At 38.2% G+C, this 16,000-nt stretch overlaps 1 protein-coding gene across 6 annotated transcripts; it reads right to left on the bottom strand.

Annotated features, from left to right (window-relative positions):
* Nucleotides 1–779: 779 nt before the first annotated feature.
* On the bottom strand, nucleotides 780–15,344 carry LOC108244440 (TRPM8 channel-associated factor homolog). 6 transcript variants are annotated; one of them, XM_037981739.1, is made up of 14 exons: nucleotides 15,203–15,344; nucleotides 14,873–15,095; nucleotides 13,464–13,581; nucleotides 9,473–10,195; nucleotides 9,089–9,305; nucleotides 8,584–8,869; nucleotides 7,545–7,837; nucleotides 6,899–7,073; nucleotides 6,647–6,741; nucleotides 5,593–5,803; nucleotides 3,812–4,048; nucleotides 2,914–3,137; nucleotides 2,623–2,733; nucleotides 780–2,287 (listed from the first exon to the last, which is right to left on the bottom strand). In XM_037981739.1, the coding sequence occupies exons 3-14, from the start codon at nucleotides 13,538–13,540 to the stop codon at nucleotides 2,045–2,047; spliced, it is 2,892 nt and encodes a 963-aa protein (XP_037837667.1). In that variant the 5' UTR covers nucleotides 13,541–13,581; nucleotides 14,873–15,095; nucleotides 15,203–15,344; the 3' UTR covers nucleotides 780–2,044. The 6 variants fall into 6 exon arrangements, with proteins under 6 accessions (XP_037837667.1, XP_037837676.1, XP_037837666.1 ...); XM_037981748.1 differs by having other exon boundaries at nucleotides 9,473–10,107; XM_037981738.1 differs by having other exon boundaries at nucleotides 13,464–13,563.
* Nucleotides 15,345–16,000: the final 656 nt, after the last annotated feature.

Genomic DNA, 16,000 nt, shown 5'->3' with positions numbered 1-16,000 from the left:
AAAAAATATTTTGCTTTAAAGAAGTGAGAATGTTTTGGTTGGAAGATCCCAGACAACAGTGGGTAAAGAGAGGAGCATAAATTTGTCATATCAGTAGATTATAGTTTTATTTTTCATTATGGTTTTATCTCAAACAGGATGTGTGGAGCAGTCATAGTTTGATTTAGATAAGTCCAAACTCATGTGCTAGATGAGGTTTTGGGACTGCATCAGTCAGCATATTGTCTTCCTGCAAGGAGCCTATGAAGCTTAATCAGCTGTTCCTTCTTTACGCCAGCACAAAAAGGATTGTGCTGAGGTCTGTTTTGGACTTCAACAAAAGTGGCCATTAGACTATCTCTTTAACCAATCTCTTTTACTTAGCACTTCTCACAGCCTGATTGTCAGTGGAAGCTGACTGAGTTCTCCTCTTATTTCCTGCAAGTTGCAACAACAATCTCTCACACAAGTCTAAGCTACAGCAAACAGCCAGATCAAGTTTGTTGAACTGACCTTTGCGCTACAAAGATTAAAGTTCTTTTCCATCCAAGGATCTAAGCCAGCAGCAAATATTCTGCTGGACTAGTAGATACTCAGGCTACGTTCACACTGCCACAGACTGTTCACACTGGAAGCTGATGATGCTGATGATAATGTGAATGACCATGAAACAAATCTGATCTGAGCAAAAAAAAAAAATTTAAAAATCGAGCATTAAGACCTGCAGTGTGACTGAAGTGTCAGACAGTGTTTGCAGGTACTGCAATGTCTGTGAAAGTCAACAAAGATCCACAACGAACTCAGGCAAGTAAAGACAAGTTTTATTGAAAATTGCAACTGGGAACCAGAACAGTCTGTATCTGTAGAAGGGAAAAAGAGCAGGAGTTTGCAGTCTGTTGGTATTCTACCATGCATTCAACCTTATATTAACTACAGAGGACTCAACTAGATCACCATAAAGAACAAATATCCCTTACTAGTAATCAGCCCTGCCTTTAAACTACTCTGCAATGCACAGACTTCTTTCAGAGGACAACAACTCAAATAAAACAGGAAACAAATTAAACCTTGGGAATATTTTAGACTTCAGTTAGATCTAAGAACTGAATCAAACTCTGCCTCCAGCATGGAGCTCAGTGATGGCATTTAACTATTTCTGACAACAATAGTGTAAAGAAGTGATCTCCACTCTGAAGCAGCTTCTGGGAGAGCCATTGTGCAATGTTGAACCTCCCACTCCCACCATCTGGAGTGGTCTCCTCTCTGCAGGTTCTTTTAAAGGAGCGGTTTGAGGACACTACATCTGAACCTTTGAATCTGAACCATTTAGAAAACGTCCTTGACTTTGTAGAGTCAGAGTTTCCAGCACCCCTTTTGCCAATACATCAGTCAGGTGCGCAAAGCCAGGAACAAAAGAGACAGAAGAGGGAGGTTGTTGCTATTTGTGTCTTTTTCTATGATAAGATTTTATACTTTGGCTTTGAACTGCTGATTTAACAATATAAGATAATTGAGGAGATCAGCAGACTGCTCAAATGATAACATCATTTCTGTCCAATCACCTTTAAGTAATGAAAAAGTTACTTTTGTTAAACACTTTAAGGTCCTCCCTGTGCATGCATGTTTTGTTTTTTTTTACCCCAGGTACTGCAGTTTAGAGGTTGTAATGTCAGTTCACTTTATGGACTCGAGTTTAACTGAGTCACTAAAGTGATCCGTTCAATTGATCACACTGTCAGTGAACTTCAGTGACAGATGGTGAATATTTGTCCGATTGCCTAACCCTAAAATAAATGTATTTCTTGATAAGAAAGAATTCATGCACAACCACAAAACTTGGTGTTTTCTAAACATTGCAGACTTTCACTTAAATGTTGTTTTTTCAATGCTTTACTTTTTTCGCAGAAACATTTCATTTTATTAATAACCGGGTACACAACACAGATCAGAAGATCAGCATCAACACAATGTATTTTTTTGTTTGACACAAACGTGGTCATTTTCTGGTAATTATTCTAACAAACCGCAGGTCACTTTACTTTCAGAAACAGATCCAGTGTGACTTTTAGGAATACTGGGCCATGAGGTGATCAGACCAGGGAGGCAGGCTGGACAGCTTCTCCTCAGTGGCTGTTTCGATGGGCCATCCCCAGGCTTTAAGGAAGCCAGTCAGATTCATGTTGACAGTCTGAGAGAAGGTCTCAGCGTACAGGTTCATCTTCCCTTCGTTGTCACTGGGAAAGTTGCTCATCTTCTGGTAGGCAGCAAACACCTTCTTAAAGGCATCCCAGCCAAACCTTTCTTGGAGCTACATGGAAGAAAACAAACATAGGAAGATTTAATCACATTCGATTAAACAGGTAGAAGACAATCACTTTGCTGTGATTTTGAGTGTATTTGCATGTCAAATGATCACTCTAAGAAAACAACTGACAGAAACAGAATGCCATGTGTTCCTACACACTCAAGTGGTCCTGTTCTCATCAGGCTTCAACATGCGATTTGCATGACTAAATCACATGTTGCAAAGATTTTATTTTTGGCCAGTGTAATGTTGCACTTCTGCAACAATACAGACTGCAGTGCAAGAGAAGTTCATATATTTTGCAGAACACAACATTTCTTGTTTTTGTTTTTCCTTACCTGCATGTATGTCTCAAAGGCAGTCCATGTATACCAGTCACTGAGATTTCTGCCTCCATTTATATACTTTTCTACAACACCCTTCCGAAATTCTGGGGTCACACCATTAGCCTGCATTGGGACCATTTATCTCTTGTTAGAACAAGGTAACAAAAGTGCACAGTGTGTTCCAAATTATAGGTAAAAAACAAGTACTTGTTTCCTATTAGTTGCAACTTAAAACAGTATTTAGACCCTTAAGCCAACTTGAAACTGCCATCATAAATGTGTCTGACAAATGAATAACCGTACCTTTACCCTGTTGACTCCAATCACCTCTTCATTCACATACAGTGCCCACAAGTTACATGTGGCCTCTTTGGTGTACAGTCGAAACTCCATATAACTTTTTTGCTGGTTGTGTCCCAGTTCATGAAGTTCTCCCCACAGACCGGTGGTCTTGATATATTCTAGACTGAACAGTCTTGATGCTGTAGAAAAGTGTATCATGACAGGATAGCCTGCATGCATCCAACCTACAGGGAGAAAACATCAGTTTTCAATCATTTATGATTTCTGTGTAAATGTATGAGAATTAAACTAGAAATCATGCTGATGATCATTAAAACTAGCTTTTTTCTTCCTCACTACTAACATTAACACTCTCCGGCCCCAAGCCTTTCTCCTCCTTCAAGCCATTGCTTTGTTAGAAAGAAGACTAGCACATTAAATAAGCTCACAATGTTTATGAATTAAACAACAGTGTTATGTGTAACCTAACCAGTTCTTTTGCATTTATTAATACTAAATTAGTCATTTTAACATTACAGTTTCTTTGTTGATGCATGTTTTTATTTATGTTAACAATGTTATTTTAGGAAAGAACTTGAATAAATTTATTGTTGACAGCTAAAAAAATATTGTAGGAATCCAGTGTTTATTTTTTAAAGTTACATTTAACACGTGCAGCTATTTTTGTAAATCCATTACTTCCTGCGTAGTTTAAAAAAAAATAAACATTGCAATGTCTATGGCAACTTTCTGAAAAAGATGCCACTAAATCAAATATTTAAGGCAGCAACTATCACTAAAAGAGACCCCAGAGGAACTGATTGAGCCCGAATAAAAGAATTTCCATCAGAATGTTGTTATTATCTTATTTGTCTCATACATGTAGATATTCTTAATGAGGTTAAATAAAAACTCTTACCTGCAGCAATCTGCACATCAGCTACAATGCGTTCTTTACGAATGAATTTGTGTGGTATGACAGACAAATCTGCAATTCCCCTCATGATGTCATTCCACATTTTTTCCAGCTCAAGAGGGAACTCCAGGTTTCGAATAAAATGGGATGGTGCAGTGAGGATGATGTTCTCAAACTCAAACTCTGCCCAGGGTGCAGGAGCTTCACGTATCGAAGACCAGTCTTCTGCTTTTGTCACACCTGAAGTGAAACAAAGAGGAACACTGGGATGAAAACAGCATCAATTTAACCAGCTATTTCCAGGACCTGCTGGAGGGATTTTATCTCTCGACTGGTCTGGGAACACTTTAAGGTTCCCCCAGAGCAGCTCCAGTGTCTGGAGAGAGGATGGTCTGAGTTTTGTTGCTAAAGCTGCTGTCCCCGGGACCCAGACCCGGATAAGTGGAAGACAACGACAACAACTGTGACGATTTTCACAATACTTTGCAGGAAATTCTTCTGTTTAACAGAAAGTGATCCGTGTCGACAGATAAAGAGAATGTAAGAACCAATTAGATAAAACAAGAAAAAAATACTTTCAAAAAGAAGTTGTATCAACTTTAAAACTCTAAATCTTGAGATAAAGGTGCACATACACAACATCAATGTGGGGGTTCAAAATATAGTTTACTGTTGATCACAGTCCCAAGGGAATTATTCTGCTGCACTGTTCAATAGCCTTATCACTTGGGCAAGCCTGAGGCATACCTGTGCAATAATCATGCTGTCTAATCAACATCTTGATATGACACACCTGTGGGGTGGATGGGTTATCTCGGCAAAGGAGAAGTGCTCACTAACACACATTTACACTAATTTGTGAACAATATTTGAGAGAAAAAGGCCTAATGTGTACATAGATAAAGTCTTAGATCTTTGAGTTCAGGTCATGAAAAATGGAAGCAAACAAGTTTTGCGTTTATATTTTTGTTCAGTAAAGTTACCAAGGAGCCAAACATACTCTATACAGTGTATCAGCAAGGATTTTGCACCTCACATTCATTAGATTCTCACAATATTTCTTTGTAGAGCAGTAGCGGCTCCTGAGCATAAATATTAGTGGTTTCCTGAATTGCTAACTACACAAAGTTTACAGTCTGAGTTACATTTTCTGTAAAAAAAAATGATAGCATGTATTTAGCTTACTATTTATTTTGTCACTTTATGTTTTTCCTACTGCGGGTCGAGGTTGTGTCTCATGAAAACAGTCTGGTCCAATAAATAACAAGTACAAATAAGTACATAGCTTGGATTGGATTTCTGATTTTATTCGAAGTAATAATTTTACAATGATTTTCCAAATTAACAAAGTTAAATAAGCCTACCATATTGAAAAGAATGTCCTGTTGCACATCTGCCCTCTGTCTTTAGTTTTCTAGGTTTAGTTCATGTTTGATCTGTCTGGTTCAAGCTGTTGACAAATAATTTATCTTCTAATTCTAATTTTAAAAATCTCCTCTGTTGGACAGGTCTAGTGTTAGCCGTGGCCGTATCAATGAACTAAAACCAGCAGAATGTGTCCACAGGGTGAAATCATTTCTGCCCCAATGAGACGCTATTAAAGCTGCCTGCAGTTTCAGTCACCGCCAACAGGAGATATAGTAAATCTACTGGCGAATGCAGGCGTTGACCTGCGCCGCCCCATCACTGCAAATAGGTAAAAACTAAGAATGAATCATCAAAAACCATTCCATTTAAAATTGGACCTGCCATACCTCAGCATGTTTCAATAGTGACACACTCACCAGACTTGTAATAAGGAGCAGACACAGCCACCTCCACTACAACCTCTTCATTTGCTGTCACGTTGGGTGGAGCCACCAGGTAGATGAGTCCTCCCCACACGTTCCACACCTGCATCCTTTCTGATGTAACCGGGAATGTCTTGATAACGACTGGCGGTCTGTAGTACTCTTCTCTGTCATAAAGACGGTCACTCTGACAGCCAATCTGGATCTTTAAATGACAATGATCACAAGGTTCATATTTATCATCTGATTTCTATCATCTGCAGCTGAAAGATGAAAATTTATAAAGTTTGTGTGTTTGTGTGTCTGTTACCAGCCTGGGGCCTGGGGTACTTTTAGATAGTTCGGTACCGTTAGTTTTAGTTTTTAGCTTAGTTTAGTTCTGTACATTTAGTCATGCTTAGATCTGTTGGTTTAGCTTAGCTTATTTAGACAATTAGTACCTGTCATTATCATGTTCTGTAACTTTGTCTGTAATTTTGTTCTTGTGTTGTAAACCACTTTGAGTTGCCTTGTGCTGAAAAGTGCTATATAAATAAATGTACCTACCTACCAAAATATGTTATGAACCACTTGAAGAATTTTAAATAAACTGGCAGACAGTAATCAATAAATGCACACATACAATTGATCAACTTCTGAAGTCAACCCAGTTCAAGATGTCTGCCACAGCTAACTGACCTTAAAAATATGGCTATACCTCTTTCAGTTTTACGGATATTGAGCTAAAATCTGGTGTGATACCAGATAAGGGTGATCCCTCCCGCATACTCTAAGCCAGGGGTGTCCAATCCTGGTCCTTGAGGGCCACCATCCTGCATGTTTTACTTGTTTCTCTGCTCCGAGACACCTGATTTGAATCAATGGGTGATTAACAGGCTTCTGCAGAACAAGAAGAGGTGATTTAACCACTGAATCAAGTGTGTTGGAGCAGGGAAGCAAGTAAAACATGCAGGATAGTGGCCCTCGAGGACCAGGGTTGCCTACCCCTGCCCTATGGCCTTGGTGGAGGTTTACACTCTCTGGGTACTTCTAGTTATATACACAATACCTTCCATTGGTCTTTAACAAGGTTGGGTGGTACAGTGATCCAGGTCTTCATGCCAGGAGAGAGGTACAGACCTGTACTGATCCATTCTTCATCTGCTGTTGCACAACAAGAAACAAAAGTGTTATGTTGAAGCACGTAAAACTGGTAGAATATTAAAGTTAACACAATAAAAAACAGCTGTAGAAGTAGGTAGAAATACTTTTTCCGACTTATATTTATTTCATTCATTTATTGTCAAGAGTGAGATCTAACCTTCTGTCTGGGCAATAATCTGGACTGTTTGGTTGTTGACCTCAGGCAATTTTGAGATGTTCTTCATGAGGTAGGTCAGGAAGGCATCTTTGTTTAATGAATAGTCATACAAATCGATTGCCAGATTCAGGAGTGTGTGATCCTTGGGACTCTTCAGAGGGTTCTCCTTGCTCACCTTGAAATGGAGTTCATTAGAAACCCTTAGAAAAATATTTCTGTTTATTATCAACTATTCCGTTGCAGTTACTACAACTCTGCACACCCACCTTGTTTCTGAAAATCGGTAACAGTACACTTCTTAATTTCTCATGCATTGGATTGTCTTAAACAATCTAGTTAAAAAGTTCACTGTTCTCTATCATAACCATTTTTTCACATTATCCTAACCATATCTGCTCTCACTTCCATCTTGATCTCCTAGTCACACAATTTATATACCTACCTCTCTGACTTTAGGAACAGTCTCAAACATTTTCCACTCTTTTTGTTTTTCTCCTTGACTTTCCTAAGTTTTGTACTTCATGGTCAAATTTTTGCAATTGTTTAGTAATATTTTTTTTCTTACAACATTTCATATTTAAATTAAGTAGATTTATCATTCAAGAAAAATATTTTAAATTTAAAAAATAAACCTAAAGTTACCCACTGTTGGTTTGCAAATCCTCACGATGTCAGTGACCTTGGACAGAGTCTGTGTGTAGACAGAGCTGTCATAAGCTTTGATGCTCAAGAAGTAAGAAAACTTCAATCTCAGTTGCTCAAAGTGCTCCTCATCTTGCTTGGTAAGTTCGGTGCCGTCAATTGCATGAGAAGCCAAGCGGTGCAGAAGATGACGGAAGTGGAGGTAGTTGGCCTTGCTTGGCTCAGGAGTTTTAAAGATATCTTTACTAACCGTCTTCTTCATCACACTCAAGCCCATTTTGTTTAGGATCTTGTTTCCTAAAACACAGGAAATGCACAAATTTGAGAAGCAACCATTTTCAGCTCAAATTAAAAGGTAGTCATTCAAACTTTGAAATCAAGCTTTGAAAATATTATCCTGAATGATACCAAGTGATGCAGATTTAAAAGGGTTTATTCCAGTAGTTTTAAAGATTTATTGATACGCAATTCTGCAATGTGGATATCCACGAAATCTAAACAAAGCACTGTTGTTGATGGCTGTTTCCAGCTGGTAGCCATTCACAAATTTTTAAAATACCATGTTTGTGTTTAGGGACTCAGTATGAGAAAAAGAAACGTCTAGATTCTGTTTGTTGTTTATGAACCTTTTCTTAATCAGTCCTCATTACATTTGAATGAGTACTTTTAAATGACATAATTAGAGTCCAAATCATGATTTTGGTTAGATCTTATAAATTGCTTTAGAAACAAATAAACTATTGTTTCTTGTTTTTATGGTGTTAGTGTCAATATGTTGTGCAGTATATGTGTTAGTGTGCAAAAGTCTGCATCTCCATTTATTTTATAACAGTCAATATTTCAGAGATCTAGTAGGGTTTCCTGAGGCTGCATGTTCTTATTTTATTTTGCACTTTGAAAGTCATCATTTGTCTTTGCATGCCATGCATGTATTTGTCTAATATAACTTCAGATATTTATGGTCAGCTTTCTCACTTATTAGGTCAATCTGTTTCTCTAATGGTTGACACTCAAATTCAAATTCATTAATTGCATTGTCATACCTGAAAAGTCTTGCAATGGGTTTAGCGCTGGGTTTCTGCTTGCCCAGGACCAGGCTTGTCCAACAACCACTAGTCCTCCTCCTTCTGCCACAAAATTTTGGATTTTCTCAGGATCTTCTTCACTCCATACTGTGCAGACATAAACACTCAGGTCTTGCCTGAATGTTGTCTTCTCACTTGTAAACTCCAAGTTAGGCAAGATATTGGCCCACTGGCCAAATCCTATGACCCCATTCCTGCCTTGGTCCAGCCAGTGAAATGCATTATTCCAAAATGACGCCAATTTCTATAAATATAAACAGGGGTAAATGATATAGAGGAAAAGGTATAGATTTTTTTTTTTTTAACTCAGCACATTGAAGAAAACAAATTAGTTTAAGTTCTGTTAAAAAAAGGTGATTAATGGGTGACATATATATATATATATATATATATATATACACACACACACACACACCACTGTCAAAAAAAGCTAAATGTAACATGTTTGGGGGTTTTTTTCTACCTCCTCTCCCAGAAAAGTTTCATGTGTCGCTAGAATAACTCGTCCTCTCCCATAGTAGGATCCTGCCAGGAAAGCATGTCCATCATTTGTGGTACCGATGGGAAAGGCAAGAGCACCGTGGATTAGAGCCTCAGATGGGGCCGCACTTCCCCTGATGTCAAACTCTGAAATCCCTTTCAGCAAAAACTCCAGATCTTTCGTAATATTCATCTCATTGCTTTGTTATAGAAGGAAGATGAAGACAAGAACATAAATGTGTGATGATGTTTAAAAGAAGAAAATTTCAAAGTTTTCAATTAATTGAGAACAGGCTTCACAACCAGTGTCATGATTCCCAAATAAAACATTTAACTACTTATTTAATTTCTCATAGCATAAACTTACTTCAAGGATTTCCAGGATGTTGGGATTTCAGGGCTTATAGGCAGGTTTTCTCCTTTTGCATATTGATCAGAAAAGTAGATCCCTGCCACCCCTGAGACTTTATTTCCTGAAAACTGAAGGATTAGATTTTCGTTGGGGTTCTGTGCAGCCCAGTTCCACGCTTGTCCCCCTATCAGCACCCCTCCTCCTGCTTTAATGAAGGCTACCAGATCTCCTGCGCTTGCACCAACTTGGTAGGCATCTGATACATACACACTAACTCCCAGACTTCCACTAAAACCCTCAACAAGGCTAACTTGGAAGTTGGATTTACTGAGATTGTCAGCAACTGCCTTCAGGTTTTGGTGCACCCCCAAAGACAAGTTTTCTGATTCCCCTCCTCCCAGCCAGATCACAGCATTCTCTACCAGAGCAGGAGACAAAGTCAGGTACCGCTCATGACTCAGGACCACAACTCTTCCTCTGCCGTACCGAGAAGCAGCCATGAGGACATGACCATCGCTGTTCATCACTACAGGAAAGGCATTTTCTCCTGAGAGCACCAGGTTACAAGGAACGCTGGAGCTGCGTAGGTCCAGCTCCTTCAGGCCTTTCACAAGAGACTTGTAGGCGTCTTCATGGTAAGACTGAGTTGGCTGGTCGGAAATGATGAGAAGGGGTAGGGTAAATAAAGAACATAGTAGGTAAAAAACCATTGATGCTGTTGTGTCAGAATCTCCTTTTCTGTGTGGAGCAAAAAAAAAGAAAAAGTTTAAATATTTATGTTTTACAGATCAACAGCAGTAGAGACGTAACATTTGGCAGTTTTTTTTCATCAAAACAACAAAGTCACTTACCTGAATACAACTCTGAATCTCAAAATGTAACTCAGTTTCCAAAAAAACTCCTTCAGAAAAGATCAGAGTGAAAGATGGAAAGTATCTAAGATTAGGTGAAGAGGTTCTATTTTCCTCATATTTAAAAGAAAAAAGAAGAAAGAGAATAGAAGGAGGGACTTACATCATCAGCCAATGAACAGTGAGGAAAGAGAGTCTCCCTTTTTTTAAAAATAAATCCTTAACCTAACCTCACGAGAAGTGTACAGTGTGTTTGTTCTTCAAACATTTATTCTGTTCCTGAGATTTGGGGCAACACCACCATATAAGGTGTTTCAGTGGTGGCTTGGCACCAGGAGCAGTTGACCTTTCACCTTCTGTACTCCTACTGGCAACCCTGTCAATATTGATTGACCACATGCTGCATAGTTAGATGAGTTTACTTTCAACATATAAGAATTTTACACAAAACAGATGGACGACTGAAAAGTGTGTTCACCTCACAGAAAGTAGGTCATGACATTCAAAATGTCGATTCCCCATGTTTTCCTCATGCATGTGCAGAAAAACATGCCACAGTTCAAAAACATGCATGTTAGGTTAACTGGAGATTCCATACTGCCCTTAGGTGTGTGTGTGTGTGTGTGTGTGTGTGTGTGTGTGTGTGTGTGTGTGTGTGTGTGTGTGTGTGTGTGTATATAGTTGCACGTTCTCTACACTATTTAAATATTTATTCTCAGTAGGTCAATGCCCTGCTACACCAGTTAAGCAAACACTCTTACTTGCAACATTTGGCAAAGCATTTGAGGGTTTCAGTCAGATAACTCACAAGTGAATGCTTCATGTTTTTATATAAAAAGTAAAGTTTGAGTTTGGCGTCTCTGAAACAACAGGTGGACGCTGGAGTAGTATAGGGGCTGAAAAGGAGCATGCAGCAGCAGAGTGTGTGCAGGGAACGTTTATGTGCAGACCGATGGGAGGGTTTTCTGCCTAAATAGGCCACTTAGATTGAGACGCTAAGCTTGATTGGTTGTGAGCCCTGGGATATCAAGCAGCACTGCAGCTTAAATTGTGTGCCTGAACTAGCTTACAGTCTTGCCCAATTTGTTTGAAATTAAGAAGATCGGCTTTATTTTTTCCTATTACCCAAACAGCATCAAATGTTGTAGCTGTGTTGGTCTTACACACTGACAGATAGGGACGTGCAGTCAGGGCCTCACCTCATCTGTAAAATGAGTATTAATATTTGTCCTCTGCACTTTTCATGCAAAAATGGCTTAGTAGATCTTTATGAAGTTTGGCACATGCATTCAGGACATGGCCTTGAAGTCAGACCTAAAGGGTCATAAGGCTCCAATAAAGTGGGTGTGGCTTATTGCGTCTCAAAGAAACAGTTTCACAAAAACAGACATGTAGCCTACACTTTCAGAGATTTCAAAACATTTTTCATAGGAATAATAGAGTATGTCAACTGCTAAGTAATATAAAAAAAAACTACATGCACCTATAGGTGGAGCTACTATTATGATTAAAAATGTTTTGGTCTATAACTCTTAAATTCTTACCAACAAGTACTTTAGGGTCCACTAATTGTTAAAACAAACTGAATTTTTGACTACATACAAGTTTGTTTTGAAAATGTAATGTTGTTTACGCAAATTAGCAAAATGTGCAAAACCTTTAAATATTATTTCCTCCAAGGGCTCAAACCTGACCAGTGTTAAACTTAGCTACAGTAGAAGCTTAAAGCCAAAGTTATTCAGGATTTTTTTTTTTTTATTGGCCAAGTCATGTTTACTTTGGTTTTAGCTAGCTTTATAAAATAATGGTCATATCTTATCTTTTTCAGGAGGTATAAACATCTAATTTATACCATTGGTCAGGTTTGACCTTCTGAGTTAGTGTTGTGAATTTCATAATTACAAAACTCTAGAGAGCGCTAACAATGTGAAATGTTTAGATCTCAAAAACGACCGAGCTGATTCCTACCAAATTTTATACACCTGGTCAGGACTACAACCTGAGCTGTTCCTTCTAACATAAGAATGATTGGCAAAAGTGGGCGTGGCTTGTGAATGATGCACCACAAAAAAAATAGAAAATTAGTCTTGTGTCCATACATTCAAGTTTTAAATGTTAGTAAACAAAATGAATTTTAAAAGAAAGCATCTCAGGTAATTTTACTCATGTTTAATACAAAAGTTGATAACGCTTTTATTATTAACTGTTTTTAATGAATTTTGGAAATTTACTGCTAATTCCAGCAAACTGTTAAACTGGGAAAAATGGGACGAAAAAAATGTAAAACAACACATAGAAATAAAAAGACTTGTGGGAAAAAAAAGAATAAATAAAAGAGACAAAAATGCATCATAAGGAAAGGGGGAAAAATATAAATTTTTATAAATTATACAATTTAAATTATGTGCTTAAAAAATAATTTGTTGGAACTAAACTGACTAAAATAAATAAGAATTTTAATTAAATAATAAAGCATGGGGTAAAGTTCTTTTTAAATTAACTGGTGCATTTTAAGCAATTTTTTTTTTTTGCCTTTTATGTATTTATTGAGCCTTTTTATATATTTCTGCGTTTATATTTAACTCTGTCAGTGGTGGTCCTCTATAGGCATGAAGCTCCAGGGCTCCTTTGTGTTCTTTGACCTTCTTCAGGTGAACCAGGAGTGGGAGAGCAGCTCCAGCTGCTCCTCGCAGCAGAAAAAGTGCTGCCACTTTTTTTTTTTTTTTTGATGAAAAAAACACTTTCAGCACGTTTAAAAAAACTCAGATATTCTGGCTCGCTTTGCAGGTTTTTGCGACATGTTATTTTTGTGCTCTGTCTGCTGGCGGGAGCGTTTGTTCACCTGTGTGAGGACGTACGCACGTGACTCTGCATCTGTCAGTGTCAGAGACACTGAATATGAACCATATTTTGCCCCGCTTCTTTTGTTGTTGTTTTTTCCCCAAGTTTGGCGCTTCATAATGTGGAGGAGCGACCACAGAAATAGCTCTTGATGTGATCTGAGGGGTGGGAGGAAGCCCCCCGGATAATGGTAGGGGAAACGCTGGGATTTCTCTAACATAAATGCAGATTTGTTGGCTTTTTTGAATTACCTTTGACTTTGCTTCAACAGCTTGTGGAAAAGCACTTGTTGATGACTGAACATTTGAACTTACTTGACTTTCTTCTTGTTCCCTAGTCCTCTGAGGAGGTGAACTGCAGATGGTGGGGTCAGGCTGTGGGTTGGAAACATCTTTAACCGTCTCGCTGTCACTCCTTTGGGACATTTTGTCACTGATTAAAACACACACTCAATAGATAATATTCATTATGAACCCTTATTGTTTGATGTTATGTTAAATAAAGAACCTCTTGAAGTTTGTAAATGAAAACTTCACCTTGTAAAACCCATAAAAAATGAATTAAAATCTTGGTGAATGACTATAACACCAACCTCACCAAACTGCAGATCAGCAGTTCTAAGAAAAACATAAAACACATTCAATGTTTAGACTTTGAGTCCTTTTCTTACAAGCACCACTGTAAAGTTTTAGATTAATTAGAGACCGTTTAGTTTCATGCTGCAACAAGTTTTATGTACTGTAACGGCAGAATTTATTATAGGGTCACACCTGTTTTTGCTAAGTCATGACTATGTTATGGCTTCTATTCCAAGTCTCATGGGTTCTCACAGAATGAACATGTTTACAGGAGTTCTGTTGAATTTTCTCCTCATGGGAACCAGACTGACTTGCTTTTCCCAAGCTCCTCCTTCTGGTCCAGTATTTCAATACCTTTAATATAAGCTCCTGCATTGATTTTGGGAGGCAGAGCTTTGATTTGGAGCTTCCCGTTCGGACCTGGGACTCTGATATTGATTGTTAATTGTCTTTAAGGCTCTCTGTATGTCGTGCACCATACATAAATAAACCTGTTTGAGTGATTTCATCTGACACTGCCTGGAAATTATCTTTCTGCCCTGACAGTTCTCAGTGATTTTCTCTCATGTAAGTTATCTTTTAACCTCTTGGTCTCAGGCAGCAGCTTCAATCACCAAACCTCTAAGAGTGAACCCATCAGATCACATCACTGTCTTCTCAAAAAACCAAATATTAATCTTGAACGTTTTGTTCACTTTTCTAATCTTGCACTTGTTTTTAAATGCTTAAATGGCCAGGCTCCTCAGCCACTCAGTGACCTTCTGGTTCCTTTTAGATCCATGAGCTCAGAAACTCATGGAGCAGACAGTGGAAACTGGAAGGGTCCTTTTTGTCAAACTTGCTTAACATGAACAGCTTCTTCTTTACCTGCAGACTTGAAATCGATTTCTGATTGGAATAAGTTTTTGTTTTTGTTGTTTTAACCTTGTTTTATACATTGTCTTACTAAGTGTATTATTTTATTTTGTCTTTTTTTATGTTGCTAAAGGCCCATCTGGGGACATGCACAGCAAACAGTGCATGGCATTTTTCAATGCTTAACACTTGTCCCAATACAAATAAACACCAAAAAAGAACATCAAAAGATGCTTTCCTTGCACTGATCACCATCCAACTTGCAAATGATTAATTTACCACCTTCATACCTTGTGGATCACTTGGGAAGACGCAGGAGACTCTTTTGCAGCTGATATGAGAAGACCTCTCCTTAGCTGATGGCAGGAAGATCACCTGTAGATCCCACGTAGTTGCTTTGTAGTTCCTTACTTCTCCTTTACTTGTAAAGGGCAGGAGAGTCCTGACTGTTTGATGATCTGTCTGATGGCTTTATTTAGTTGACCACTTTTGTACAATCTTTGCCACTGAGAACTACAAACACAAAAGTTAAACCTTAAAATTAGGGAGTATGTACATTTCACAAATACACAAGCAAACATCAAATCAATATGAAGCTAAACTTATCGACGGTAACACACCTTCTTGCCTTCACTGCCAGTCAGAGAAGTCTGGGTTGCATCACTGCTTCTGACACACCTTTATAAACTCTCGATCAAAATTTTCTTCTTCTTCTTCTTCTACTTCTTCTTATCATGTTTATTTGCAGTTGACAACCCCATATCAGGTGCATTACCACCACCAACTGGACTGGAGTGTAAATCAAGACATTAGGCAGAACAGGAAAAATTGTCAAAAATGATAACTATATTCAAACTAGGATGTTTGAGAAAGGATGTTTTCTGCTTTTATTGCTATCATAAATCAGTCATGATAACTATAAAGTAACCTTCTTTACAAAAAATATACATAAAAAAACCTCAGCGTCAAAGTGAATCTGAATTTCTACAGAGTAATGCCAATTCAATAAAAATATTTAATGTAAAATAAGCAGTTGCATAAATATTCACCTTCTTTAAAAAGGCTGTCCTAATTCAACTCAGAGAAAAGATGATTGAAAACTACAAGTCAGGGGGTGGATACAAACAGATTTGCAAGGCCCTAAACATCCCCAGGAGTTCTGTTAAATCCATCATCAAAAAATGGAAGAAACATGGGACATGTGTAAATCTACCAAGAGCAGGTTTTCCTGAGTGACTGTGAAGAAGGAGAATAATGATAGAGACCCCCATGACACCTGTGACTCTGAAGGAGGTCCAAGCTCCAGCAGGTGAGATGGAAAAGACTGTATATATAACAACTGTTGCCCAGGTTTTCACCATTTTCAGCTTTATTGGAGAGTGGCAAACAGAAAACCACTGTTGAAGAAAACTCTGATT

This window comes from Kryptolebias marmoratus, linkage group LG2, assembly GCF_001649575.2.
Source record: "Kryptolebias marmoratus isolate JLee-2015 linkage group LG2, ASM164957v2, whole genome shotgun sequence".
NCBI classification, from domain to species: Eukaryota; Metazoa; Chordata; class Actinopteri; order Cyprinodontiformes; family Rivulidae; genus Kryptolebias; species Kryptolebias marmoratus.
This window is presented reverse-complemented; position numbering and strand designations above follow the sequence as displayed.